This window comes from Balaenoptera acutorostrata, chromosome 15 (assembly GCF_949987535.1).
Source record: "Balaenoptera acutorostrata chromosome 15, mBalAcu1.1, whole genome shotgun sequence".
Lineage (NCBI taxonomy): Eukaryota > Metazoa > Chordata > Mammalia > Artiodactyla > Balaenopteridae > Balaenoptera > Balaenoptera acutorostrata.
The window spans coordinates 8,666,273-8,679,237 of NC_080078.1; the positions used below are offsets into that span (position 1 = coordinate 8,666,273).

General features: G+C 55.4%; 1 protein-coding gene across 1 annotated transcript; it reads right to left on the reverse strand.

The window, feature by feature from the left end:
• Positions 1-3,505: 3,505 nt before the first annotated feature.
• Positions 3,506-10,536, reverse strand: ZP3 (zona pellucida glycoprotein 3). Its single transcript, XM_007186572.2, has 8 exons — positions 10,228-10,536; positions 8,121-8,239; positions 7,379-7,482; positions 7,125-7,302; positions 6,912-7,029; positions 4,323-4,414; positions 4,059-4,186; positions 3,506-3,723 (listed from the first exon to the last, which is right to left on the reverse strand). The coding sequence occupies exons 1-8, from the start codon at positions 10,534-10,536 to the stop codon at positions 3,506-3,508; spliced, it is 1,266 nt and encodes a 421-aa protein (XP_007186634.1).
• Positions 10,537-12,965: the final 2,429 nt, after the last annotated feature.

The window sequence follows — 12,965 nt, forward strand, 5'->3', positions numbered from 1 at the left end:
TTAGTGGCTTGGATTCAGCTTTCTCACTGCCGTGACCCGACCTCAATCACTGGCCAGGAACTGAAACCCTGCTTCAAGCCGCTGCAAGGCCAAGGCCACCGGAGATCAGGCCCAAAATGGAGTCAGTTGTGCTAAGCCGCATGTCAGCAAACCAAGACTTATTAGCTAATTTCAGTTTCAGCCTCTCCCAGCAAAGTAACCTTTAACCAGTCAATCTGGAATTACCTGGCCAGCACTAGTGAAGGAATTCGCCCCATAGACCCTTTCTGCGCCCCATAGGAAGGTGACTTTGCCTGAAACAATAATCCACTCTTTGCTAGAAACTTCCTTTTCCTGCCCCCTTCTGCCTATAAAAGCCTTTCACTTTGTACAGCTCTTTGGCGCTCCTTTCTATTCGCTAGATGGAATGCTGCCGAACTCATGAATCGTGGAATGAAGCCAATAAGATCTTTAAATTTACTCAGTTGAACTTTATTTTTAACATTCATTTGGAATCTTGAGTTGCTCAAGAGAAGGGATCGGTTGTGGTGTGTGGACAAGCAAGGTGTCCTAACCTGAAGGCTGAGGGCAGGTGGTCCCTTGGGAGACACAGTGTTATCTTTCTGGTGATATCCAACCTCCTCCTGGAAACTTCCATTAGCTCCTAGGAGCTGCTCAGAATCCATTGATAAAAATACCTGGTAAGTCTCACACCTGTCAGGAAAAATTGTAAAAGACCTTGAAATGGGCAAAAAGTTAATCTGGAAGGGTGTTAGAGAACACCTAGGTATCTGATTCTATAAGAGTCTGTGCCTTTCCTAGTCTTTGACTAAGGTAATTTATAAAACCAATAGTAATGCAAATAACTCTTACCCATAGAGATGCAATTGATTTCTGTCTTTGAAAGCCATTTTTGCCTCTAGCAGCAAATTCATGTCTGCATTCCTGATCGCCTTTGTAAATTTGTTTTTTGGATTCTCCTTTGAACCAGTTTTTTCCATCTTGCAGTTTCCCTCAATGAATGAGTTCAAACAAGATCTCTGACACATTTTAATTTTATATTTGTAGGATGATTTTTTTTTCATTGTTCTTTAACATAGCTCATATCTTCCTTTTTACCCCTGGTTATCAGGAAGGCAAAATTTTAAGATTAAGTTGTCTTATTTTTTAAACTTTTTACCGTGGGGGCACACCCATAGGCTGGAGCTGCAACCTGGTCCAGGTGGGTCGAGTGTGGGGTTTCCCAAGAGAGCGAACAGGTGTGCTTGGAGCCCACAGGATGTGCTATGTGACTCTGGGTGCAGTTTTAAACACTCCAAGTGTTGATTCACCGAGAGTTTCCCAGGATATAATAGGGACTTTCCCCAAATGCCCGGGAAAGAGGCGGCCTGAGCAATGGGCCTGCCATCTTCCTCCCTCTCCCACGGAAACTCCACCTTGAGGCGGGAAGGCAGGGTCCTCTGACATTACTGCTGGAGGTGGCCTCTCCGCCCGAGCTGAGGGCACCCACCTCCCGGAACTAGCTGGGGCTGACACTTGAGGTTACGTCCTTGGCACACTTCCTCCCCACACCAGACGCAGCCACTTCCTCTGAGGACAGCAGAAGTTGAATGAGAAATGAGTTCCCAAGATGTTGCAACACCCAGGACCATGAGGGCAAGTAACGGGTGGGTGGTCGCAGCGAGGACCGTCTCCCAGGGGCTCCTGGGAGTAGCCTTTGCTTGGAGACCAGCTCTGAACACACGCTGCATTCCAAGTGTCACATGAATCCTCACAATAATCCTGAAGTCGAGAACTCCCCCATCTGAAACAGGACGATTCTTAGCAGGAGGAAACGGGCTGAGGCAGGGGTGGAGCTGGGTGGGATGTGAGACAGGCCATCTGGCCCAGGGCTCCTGCTGCGTGACCCAGGATTCCACCAAGTGCTCTGTTACTCAGTCTTCAGACAGTCCCATCTTACAGATGAAGTGACCTGCCAGCCCGGCTGTGGCAGGGAGCCAGGCTGGCTTTCTGTCAGCCTCCAGGTTTTACTCTGCTGCTCGGTCGATCTCCCTGACAGGGACGGCCCACCCATGGCACTCAGCCCTTCAGTGGCTCTTTTTCATGTTATCAGCCCTACGTGGCCAGCCTCTCCACTCTCCCCCTTACTGGACATCCAGGCCCTCCATTCCTACAGCCACAGGTTCTCGCCATCCTCTCCTCCCTCCACACCCACCTCCCCCATTTTGCCCAGCTAGGACCTGCTCGTTCTTTGAGGATTTGCTCCAGGATCACCACCTCCAGGAAGCCCACCCCTTCTACCCCCGAGTCTTTTACTCCTGTACAGCACACCTGATGGGGGCGGGGGACAGGATTCCTTCTTGATGGAACTCCCCTGGCCCAGAGTACTTCACACACCTGAATCAGTTGGGGATTTTGTTGAGATGCAGATTCTTAGGTCTGGGATGGGGCCCCAAACACTGCCTTTCCCACAAATCCCCAGGTGATGCCCAATGGTGTTCACAAAACCATGCTTGGAGGGGCAAGGACCTAGGCCTTCCTGTACTTCTGAGGCCCAGAATCACACAGATCTTGCTCTGAATGTATTTAAGTGCCATTTGACTCCAATCAGTTTATGCCTAACAGGCCTGCCCAGCAGGTACCAGCCCCGTTTTGCCCCCAAAGATGCCCAGGCTCACAGCAGGTGGCTAGCAAAGCTGGGATTCCACGGTGAAGGAGATCTTCACCCAGTGAGAATGAGTCGCAGCTGGTGGTGAGGTTGGGCAGCTAAGGGCCAGCCGATGGTGGGGACGTCAGAGCCCTCAACAGCGGGAGCACGGCCACCTCCCCTGGAGAGGGGCCATAAGCTTCCTGGGCACCACCAGGGCACCATTCCCTTGCTGAGCACTCCCAGAGGCTGTGGCCAGGGCCTGGGGGAGCACGGCAGCTTCTGGGGGGGGAGTGATGAAAGTGGGCGAGGTCGAGAGGCAGCTCCCCTCAGTCACAGGAAGCCCTGAAGCACCCACAGCTGGTGACTTGGCCATGACACTCACCCCCCAGAAGGGCTCCCCTACAGCAACTTCAGGTCCCACGTGACCACTGCCCTAGACCATCACCTCTGGCCTTTGGGCTTCTAGCACGTGGACACGTGGCTTCGTGCCTGCTGCCATTAGGGAAGGCGACTAGAAGTCCTTTCCTCCCTGCCCCCAGCCCTGGCATCAGATCCATAGGGCCCAGAGCCAGGACCCTCTGCCCCCCTAGAAGCGGGGCTGGCAGGGCCCACCCTACTTTAGCCCCCAACACCTCTCATCTTGGCCTCCTTGGAGATGTGGGATTATACTCGCCCTGGGAAGACAAGCCCTGGTCTGAGGAAGGCCTGAGGAAGCCCTACCCTCTCTATACACAGACTTGCTAAAGACACAACGGTACTTCGATTTCGCTGCTTGAACCCGTGACCCTGTTACAGTTGACCCTCCGCCCTACACAGCCCCTCCCAATTCACCCCCATCTAGTTACTGTGCCACACCCCAGAGGCCACTTTCTTCTTTTATTGGGAAGCAGACGCAGGGCACACAGGGTGGGAAGCAGCCCGACGCCTCCCCGTGAAACCCAGGACGATGGTGGCCAGAGTCAGGGACACCACAGTGGCCAAGCCTAAGCCCAGCATCACCGAGGGGGGAGAGGAGGTGGACCCTTCCACACCGTGGTCGCTAGTCTTCCCCAGGAAGATCAGTGGCCCCACTGTGACATCTGCTTCTTCTGTCACTGAAAGACAAGACATCCAAGGGTCACCCTAGTCCCTACACAGGAGTCAGGTTAGGGGTTCGGGGTTGCTCAGTGGGTTCTAGACCAGTAGGTTTAGTTCTAACAGCTGCATTATTCTCCCACACCCCTGATTATGTGTCATGACTCCAGGATGACGGCAGAATGGCCCTGGCCGACAGCAGGGCGAGGGCTTGGGGCCTCTCCCACTTAGCCCCGAAATGGCATCCCCCTAGGGGTAAGCAGCCTTAAATGGGGAACAAGTGTCGCCCTAGAGTGACATCCAGTGCCCTAGACGGAGGGGAGGACAATAGCCCTGGGGCTCTCTGGAGACCTACCATGCCTGCGACTGCGGGGAACAGACTGTCCCTCCAGGTGGGTCAGCCTCCTGGAACGGCCCGAGACGCCACAGTGCCCCTTGTTACAGCATCGACAGATATCAACAGGGCCTTCTACCGGGGACCATCTGAGAGGGAAAGACACAAGGGTCAGATGGCTGTGCGGTCTGCAGGAAGCGGTTTGCTGACAGTAGGCACCTTGGGGGAATCAACAGGAGCGTGGCCAGTTTGCTACCCCGGCCACGTCCAATCTGGTCTCCTCACCTACTGGAGGACTTGCTGAAGGAACAGGCCTTGCTTATTTGGTCCGGGACTCGGTCAACCGGAGTGACCTTCAGGTGGCAGGTGATATATATCTGGAAATAAGAGCAGCTGTTACGAGGTGGAGTTCTAGGCAGTGCAGTGACTAGTAAGCCAGTTCTCCTATAACCTTTAACCCTTGAGGGGGAGGGGAAGCCCACTTTAGAGATGGGATAGTGCAGGCTCAGAGGTTAACTTGCCTCAAACTTCAGAGCAAGTCGCAAATTGGATTCTAAATCGGAACCATCATCTTTATTCCTCTGGTCTTTCCCATACTTTTCCAATCACTTAGCATGCCTAAGCCCCTGGGCCCATTAAATCAGAACCTCAGGGACAGGAAATCAAATCCAAAGGGGCCAAAATCCCACCCGACCAGCTGGAATGGGGGGAATTTTGACAAAACCAGAGCTCAGGTCAGCCTGCGTCCTCTTGGGAGAGGTCCCCATAGTCAGAGGTCCCCCTTCATACTTTAGGGTCTCAACACACACATGCACACACACCCCAAATCCTGCAAAGAAACCGAGGTGCCACCGCCTTTCCTAAAGCCTTCTGCAGAACCTCAAACCTCGGCCACCACCTAGTGGCCAAGTGTGCCTGCAGGGTAACCGTTTCGGAAACTTGAACCATCCAGGTTGCACTTCTGGCTGCCTGCCTTCCATCTGCACACACACCCCAGCCCCCTCACCAAAGAAGGGCTTCTGGGTCCCTTAGTGTTCCTGTTCCAGGAAGGGAACTGCTTTGACCCTCAGCTTCTTCCCAGAACATATTGCTGATGCTAAACTGGGGCCTCGGATCCCAGGGTGGTTCCTCGTTAGCTCTCTCCCTTGTGCCATAGCCGCCATCAGCCAAGCCACCCGCCCACCCGCCCTCCGAGAGCTCAAGGCTGCCTTCCATTGATCGGATCGTCCTCTGATCTTAGTCACCCCCACCCCATCCCTGGAGAGGCAGATGCCGGCTCAAGAATCACCCATGCTGATGGCCACCACCTGTGTGAAGCCTCATCCCCTCCTTCCTCACCCCTGGACCACCTCTGAGGTCGACTCCCTACCCCAACCAGGATCTTCTACCTAGGACCCACAGGGTCACCGATCTGGGCACCGGCACCCTTCCAGAGTCTATTTTCTTTTATCCCCAGCCCCATTCAACCCAGGACCTGCCATCAGAAAGCTCCAGGACATCTTCCAGTAGCTTCAGTTGTGCCCTTCCTGCTATCTGTCTACCATCTGTAGCAGATGACATCTGTTCTCTGGACAGAACATCTGGGTGAGGTGAGGTAGCATCAGCGAAGTCTAAAAATTCACACCGCTCGTCCCTCAATGCCAGCCAGCCACGTAAGCCTCTGGTTTGGCGGTTTGTAAACCTAGCTGCTTATTAGACGCGACAGGGAGCTTAAATGGCTTTTGATGCATTTCTAAATAAAGAGACTAGTGGCTAGGTATGGAGAGATACTAATGGTAGAACCTAGATGGTAGGTGCATAGCTGTTTGCTGTGAAATTCTTTTGGCTTCACTTTTGAAGATTTTAAGAAACTGGAAAAGTTGATGCCAAGGCCCCACCCCAGTTAAATGAAAATATATGGGTTGTATCAGTATTTTGATGATCCTTAGGTGGTGAGTACAGAGCCAGAGCTGAAAATCCCTGCTTTAGTCACTAATCCTTCCTGACCAGCTATTCCAAATTTCACATCCTCCCAATCCTATCTCAGGAAACTTGTTTAAAAACGTCTTGATTTTCGTCTGGAAGATTCTACCAGCACTTTCTGGCTAGAGGCCAGTCCTACCTGTGCTTCCTGCCCAGCCATCATGAGGGGTCCACATTTTAGCTCCCTCCTCCCTCTGCCACCCTTAGTGTCAAGTTGAGCTTCCTAGCTTAGTGGTTCTCGAAGGGTGGACCCCAGAGCAGCGGCATCACCAGAACCTGGAAACTTATTAGGAATGCAGATTTCAGGCTCCACTCCAAACCTTCTGAACCAAACCCTGGGTGGGGGGCCCAGTGGTCTCTTTCAACAAGCCCTCCAGGTGACGCTGATGCACTCAGGTTTCAAAAAGTCACAGGTCTAGCCTATGATCAAGTTCGAGAAGCTACCTAGCATGAAAAGTTCATACCTGCTTCCCTTGCCCTTCTAGAAAGCCTCCAGGAAGGCTGACACCTGCTCTTATTAAGTCCTTTACTCAACCCATCTGGGTTCTGGCCCCGCTGACCTTGGTGAGGACAAGGTCAGTGACTTGGTCACCAGACGCTGCATTGTTGGTGCTCGTCCGTTGTGAGCTGTCAGCTAGGTCTCCTGCCTTCCTATTCTCCTAGTTTGTTCTGTTTCCAGGATCCCTGAATTTCTCCATCCTTCATGGATTTTCTACTGGTCTCTTAGGGCCTGTGCCTTCCCAAAGATCTCACTAGAGCCCATGGCTTTATCTACTTGATTAGTTACTAGGATAGGGCAGAACTATCAAATCACTGCTTAAGGGGACAGCTAGTGAATGACCACACCGGCTAGTAAGCCTGGTCAGCCTGACCCTATGAGTTCAGCCTTATTCAAGGCTCTTAAGCCATTACCGTGTTTCTGGAGTCATTAGCAAATTGGAACACATCCACTGTGAACTGCAGGGTCTCTGGTCTGGGTCTGGGTGTTTTGAAAGCAGATGAGGCATCGGTGAGACCGTCCACGAGACAACTTTAAAGAGAACAAGTGAAACACAGTTAAAGATCGAGGAGGGTGACACAGGTCGTGTTGCACAAGGGTTCCCTAGAGAGGTAGCCCAGTCTTACCCGTGGAAGTCCACGATGGTGTGATAAGGGGAGGTGCTCCAGTCCGGTGTCAGCGTGGCCACACAGTGGTCCACGAACACTCGCAGGGGCACGTGGCTGCCGGTGTGGACTTGGGCCTGGAGGTGGGCTCTGTCTCCCAGCTGGAAGGTGGGCGTCGTCTTCTCGGCGCTCCAGTTCTCTGCAAGGCACAGCCAGGGTGAGGACCTGCCAGAGCGCCCCCTGCTGGCTTCCCCCTCCCAGCACTCCTTGCTCACCCTCCATCAGGCGCAGAGAGAAAACCAACTTCTCCTCCGAGAACATTGTGGTCCTGAAGGGCACCCAGGTGGGCAGGATGGCCCAGCTGCTCACGTTGCCCTGCCTGGGAAGAGAACAACAGCTGTCCACCCCTGGCCCGGGACTCCAGGTCCCTGGGCTGCAGCCCCTACTAGTGACACACTGCCCTCCTCTGGGGTGTGTACGGCTCTGCCCAGATGTGTCTGCCCACTGTCCGAGGGCCCCCTCTCCAGGATCTTGTTCTGGGAAGCCCTTCCACACATGCCTCATCCCTTGTTTCCTCGTGGTATCAACACCATCTCCCCTCCCCCCTCCCAGATGGGCGGGCAGGGTTCAAGGCCTTCGCACTCCGCCCAGCACAGGGCCAGGTGTTGTAGTTATAAACCAGTCGCCCTGTCCTCCCACCTCGATGCCCCAGTTCACAGGCACATGCTTTATGCTGGGGCCTCCCCACCCTCACTCAGCCACTGCGGGAGAGCCAGAGGGAGAGAGCAGGTTGTGATGGCCAAGGTCAGAGCCTGGAACCCAGCCCTGCGCTATTGAAAGACCACTTCTGAACTCTGAGGGGGCCAGGGGCCGGGCAGCCTCGCAGATTCCGCCAAGAGGCAGCTGTGGCCCGGACCAATTTCAGAGGCTCAAGAGCAGAGGCAGCAGGCCCTCCATTCGCACCAGGACCGAGGGACCCCTGCGCCAGGGGCAACGACAGGCCCATCCCACACGGACCTGGGGTAGCGGCACTCGATGGGGACCTCCGCGCGGTTAGTCCTCAGGATGGACAGGTTTCCCACAGGGCGGGGGTTATGGAACAGGAAGGTGCTGTACACCAGGGCGTCGTCGGTCACCTGAGGGAAAGGGGAGGGGTTAACCCTCCCAGCATCACCTGCCCTGATGCACCCGCCCGGCCAGGGGCAGGAGGGCCGGCCGCTGGAGGTGGAGAGAACACAGGCCCTGGGCTCAAAGCCTGCTCTGCCGCTGACCCGTGGGAGAGCCTGGACAGGCACCCCCTTCGCACCTCTTTTCACCCCAAAATGGTGACACCACCGCAGGGAGTCTGGATCAGCTCCGTGTCATCACCAAGCAGTGCCCAACGACCAGAGACGTGGGGTGTATGCTCCCTTCTCAGACTGGTGCGCACACACACACACACACACACACACACACACACACACACACACACACACACACTTCCTTTTCCAGGAGAGGCCTGAGGCCAAGAGAGCCTCCAGGAAGAGGCGAGAAACTTCCAGGAATTTTAACTCACTGCCACAGCAGTTACTACCTAACTCGCCCTCCCTCTTCTGACTTATTCTCGAGCCCATTTCACAGAAGGGGAAGCTGGTTTTTAGTGGTTGCCTGAGGCCGGAAGAGCACAAGTAGGTGCTGCTGGGGCAGTTTGCAGCACCTGCCCTCACCCCCGACCCCAGCCCCGCAGTGAACGGCTGCCTGGCCCTGCCCTCGGCCCGCTCAAACTTCAGGGGTGAATCCTGTCTGTCAGCGAGGCCCCCAGGTGGAGCGGCTGCATATTCGTGGGGCCCAGTGCAAAGTGAAAACGTGGGGCTCCTTGTTCAAAAGGAAAGAATTTCAGGACAGCAGAGCATCACTCAGCCGAGTGTGGGCCCCGAGAGCCGAGCCGGCACAGGTGGCTTCCCCGGGAAGCCGCCCCGGCCCCGCGGCATTCTCATCTGGCGAGACTGGGCAGATTGTCCTGGGGAGAGGTGTCATCAGGCTGTGCTCCGCGGTGGAGTCAGCTGGGGATCTTAAAGCTACTGATGTCTGTCTCCACTTCCATTCCGATTTAAGGTGGGCTGTGGGAATCAGGAGTTTTAACCACTCCCCAGGTGATTCTAATGCCCCAAGGTTGGGAGTTACTAAATTAGGACCATTCCTTAATTCCTGCAGCTCCGGCCTCCCCACGCTCTCCCCAGGGAAACAAGGCCCAGGAGGCTTCAAGGACAGCCCTGGGCACCACACTGAGACCAGAGCCCCAGAGGAGAACTCCGGGGGCTGATCGTGCTCCAAGGCCAGGTGGGCAGCGGGGCACGACAGAGGGGAGGACAGGCTCTCTGAGCGGGAGAAGTCGGTCCAGGGAATCGTGCACCAGCTGGGCCCGGTCCGACCCTGCCTTGCTGAAAGGCCCCTCCTCGGAGTCTGAGGCTCTGCCCCTCCCCCCTCTCCTTGGGAGGTGTCTGGCCCGAATATTACTCAGCTGTCTTCCTGTACACGCCCCCTACTTGAGACCGCTCCTATGGGACCCACTTTGAGCCTCTTCAATACAGATGAACACGATGCCCTTTGCCCCCTCCCTCAACATCACTTTTAGTTCAAGGCTTCAAAGCCATTAAACATGAATGAGGGATGCCAAAATTCTGGTGTGTTTTTTCTGTGATGACTTCTGAGCTTTCTGAGGTGTCAAAGTTCATCTCTTCCATACAAATTTCTAGGGCCCCTCGCAAGTGCTGGGCTACCCGCAGGGGATCCTATCACACGCTCCTCCCCTACATCAGCTACATCTCTCCTGGATGCCCTCCAGGGGTTCATAAATCCTCAGGAATCGGAGCGGGGGTGCCCAGTCTGGCCCAAAGTGCACTGCCACCTCTGGACTCCACCCCACCTCCCCAGCTTAGGCAACTAGAGGCAGGAACTCCCCCGCATCCCCATGCCACGGAGGCCCAGCTTCAGGCCTCAACTGCTCCACCCACCCTACCCAACAAATGAAAGGAATTCACCCCAGCCCCGCCTCATACCGGCTCTGCATCCACACTCCCCATCACCGGCCCCCTCCCATGTCATCCCACCGAAGCCGGGGCTGCCGAGGGGGCCCAAGCCTCACCTGCACACTGTTGCCACACGCATGCAGCCCAACCTCAAACCTGACCACGGTATCCGTGTCCATAGAGACCAGCGGCTCACAGTTGTCAGGGCCCAGGGTAAGGTCTGCAGGCCTGATGAGCTTCCCGGTGCCAAAAAGGTCTTTGCTGACAGTAACCACTAGCTGGTCCTCCTGACACTCCACCATCACGGCGGGTGGCTTCGATGGCATGAGATGTTGGGATTCATCATGCCACACGGGCTGGGGGTTGCACAGCTCCAAGCTTCCCCAGAGCAGAAAGCAGACAAAGAGCCTATAGCTCGACCCCATGATGCCGACGAAGCCACTCCCACCGGTAACCCCCGGGCAGGCACCACCCTGCCGTCTTATACCCCGGATGATGGTTACTCACACCTGGGCTCCCAGTTGCCTCCCTTCCGCAGCCAATCCAGTGGGCTAGGCCTCTGCTGCTCAAAGTGGCTCCCGGTCCTGCAGCATCAGCATCACCTGGGAGTTTGTTAGAAATGCAGACTCTGGGACTTCCCTGGCTGTCCAGTGGTTAGGACCCCACGCTTCCACTGCAGGGGGGCCAGGTTCGATCCCTAGCTGGGGAACTAAGACGCTGCAAGTCGTGTGGCACGGTCCCCCCCAAAAAAGAAATGCAGACTCTCAGCCACAGCCCAGGATGACTGAGTCAGGATCTGATTGTTTGCTATCTCCCCAAGTGATCTGTATTCACATTAAGGTTTGAGAAGCTGGGCTGGCAGCCTGGTCAGTCATAACTTCTCACCCCTTCCCTACTCCCACCCCTATGGGTCCACCCTTTGCAAGGCCTTGCCCTCATTGCCTAGAGAGGGAGCTAAGACCTATCCTGGATTTCTGGGGGGGGGACCAGGAGAAAGGCTTTGATTGAAGGATGAGGAGAATTTTATCAGAGACGGGAGCTCTCTCCGAGGAGAGAAACAGAGGCATCATTAGGAGACCAGGGTATGTTGTGAGCCACTGCTTAACTTTATGGGAGGTAGGAGGGAAGGGCGGTTCAGGCAGAGGCAGCTGTGTGAACAGTTGTAGACGGGGCACTGGGTGGGCTTGGGGGAAAACCCCAGGAACTCAGAGATGCTGGAGCCTCAGGTCCCCAGGGGGCAAGAGTGGCAGTTTAGGGCTTCCCTGGTGGCGCAGTGGTTGAGAATCTGCCTGCTAATGCAGGAGACACGGGTTCGAGCCCTGGTCTGGGAGGATCCCACATGCCGCGGAGCGGCTGGGCCCGTGAGCCATGGCTGCTGAGCCTGCGCGTCTGGAGCCTGTGCCCCGCGACGGGAGGGGCCGCGATAGTGAAAGGCCCGCGCACCGCGATGAAGAGCGGTCCCCGCACCGCGATGAAGAGTGGCCCCCACTTGCCGCAACTGGAGAAAGCCCTCGCACGAACCAAAGACCCAGAACAGCCAAAAATAAATAAATAAATAAATAAATTAATTAATTAAAAAAAATAGTCTAAAAGAGTGGCAGTTTAGGGGGCTGGGGAGGTGGGTGGGGCAGGATCATGAAGGTGCTGGGCTGAGATGCTGGACTTTGTTCTGGGGGGGCGGGGCGGGGAAGGCCACAGAAGGGTACTGAAGCAGATGCGCAATCTGGCGAGCTCTGGCTGGGGAGGGGTAGGACTGGAGACAAGGGTCAGGGGGCTACTGTACCAGTCCTGGCGGACGAGGTGGAGAAGGACTGACAGACAGGGTCAGCCCGTACTCATGGCCTACTCGGTGCCAGGCCTGGGTGAGACTCCTTCAGGAGGGGAGAAAGAATACAAAAAAAAAAAAGAATACAAAAATATTCATGGCATTGAATTCCCAGGGGCGGAAGTGTGTACTCTCTAGCAAATGCTTGCTTCTAACGTGATTGAACCGTACATCTAAGTTGCTTAACTATACTTCCTTGGTGTTTTTTTTAAATAATCTACTTGTAGGAAAATAAATAAATGCAGGGGAGAGATTGCCCGCACAACTTCCTTTGACCTGATCGACACGGGTGAGGGGAGGGGGGAGGGGGGAGGAAGCCAGCAGAGAGAAGCAAGTGAGAGGTCAGGTTCCAAGCTCGCCTGGGTGGCCTACCGCAGCAGAAACCCTCCCACCTGGGTTTCCTGCCCAGCAGGCCCAGAGGGAGGGAGCCAGCTGTGGCCTGAGGCCCCTGAGGGACAGCCAGCCGGAGAGAGGGGAAGGGGCCCCTCGGAACTTGTTACCCACAGCCGTGGGTTGGTTGTGGTGGGCTGGGGATGAGCCTCCCTGAAGCCTCACATCCATCAGCCCCTCTCCCTCTCTGCCTTGGAGTTAACCCCCCTTAGAGGGCTTCAGGGGAAAAAAGACAGGAGGAAATTTGTGGCGGGGGGCGGGGGTGAGGCATGTACTGCTAGGGAGAGTCTGGGTGAGGATGGGGGAGAGTCTGGACGCACACGGGGTGGTGATGAGCATGTGTGTTCCCCTTGTCCAGAAGGAGGACTAGAGACATCTCCATCTGGGAGCATGGCCAGTCCAGCCCGCAGGAACCCAACCCAGACCGGATTCTGAGTCTTTTACATTTTTCTGAGAAGTGCTGCCCCCTGGTGGCCAGAATGCACCAAAGCAGGGCCACCAGCTCAGAGCATTTTCCTTAAAATTCTTGAAAGCCCAGATAGTGGTTTCTAAATACGATTCCTCTTTAAAAGCAGGACCCAGCTCTCCTTGGAGAAATGGCTGATTCCAGGGCTAGGGCCAGGAAAGACAGGGTGAATC

Excerpts from the sequence above, each read along its gene's own strand:
- ZP3 (XM_007186572.2), bottom strand. The coding sequence starts at position 10,536 with ATGGGGTCGAGCTATAGGCTCTTTGTCTGCTTTCTGCTCTGGGGAAGC. Across the intron at positions 7,483-8,120 it reads ATCGAGTGCCGCTACCCCAG|GCAGGGCAACGTGAGCAGCT; the intron begins GTCCGTGTGGGA and ends TTCTCTTCCCAG. Across the intron at positions 7,030-7,124 it reads ACCATCGTGGACTTCCACGG|TTGTCTCGTGGACGGTCTCA; the intron begins GTAAGACTGGGC and ends TTCTCTTTAAAG.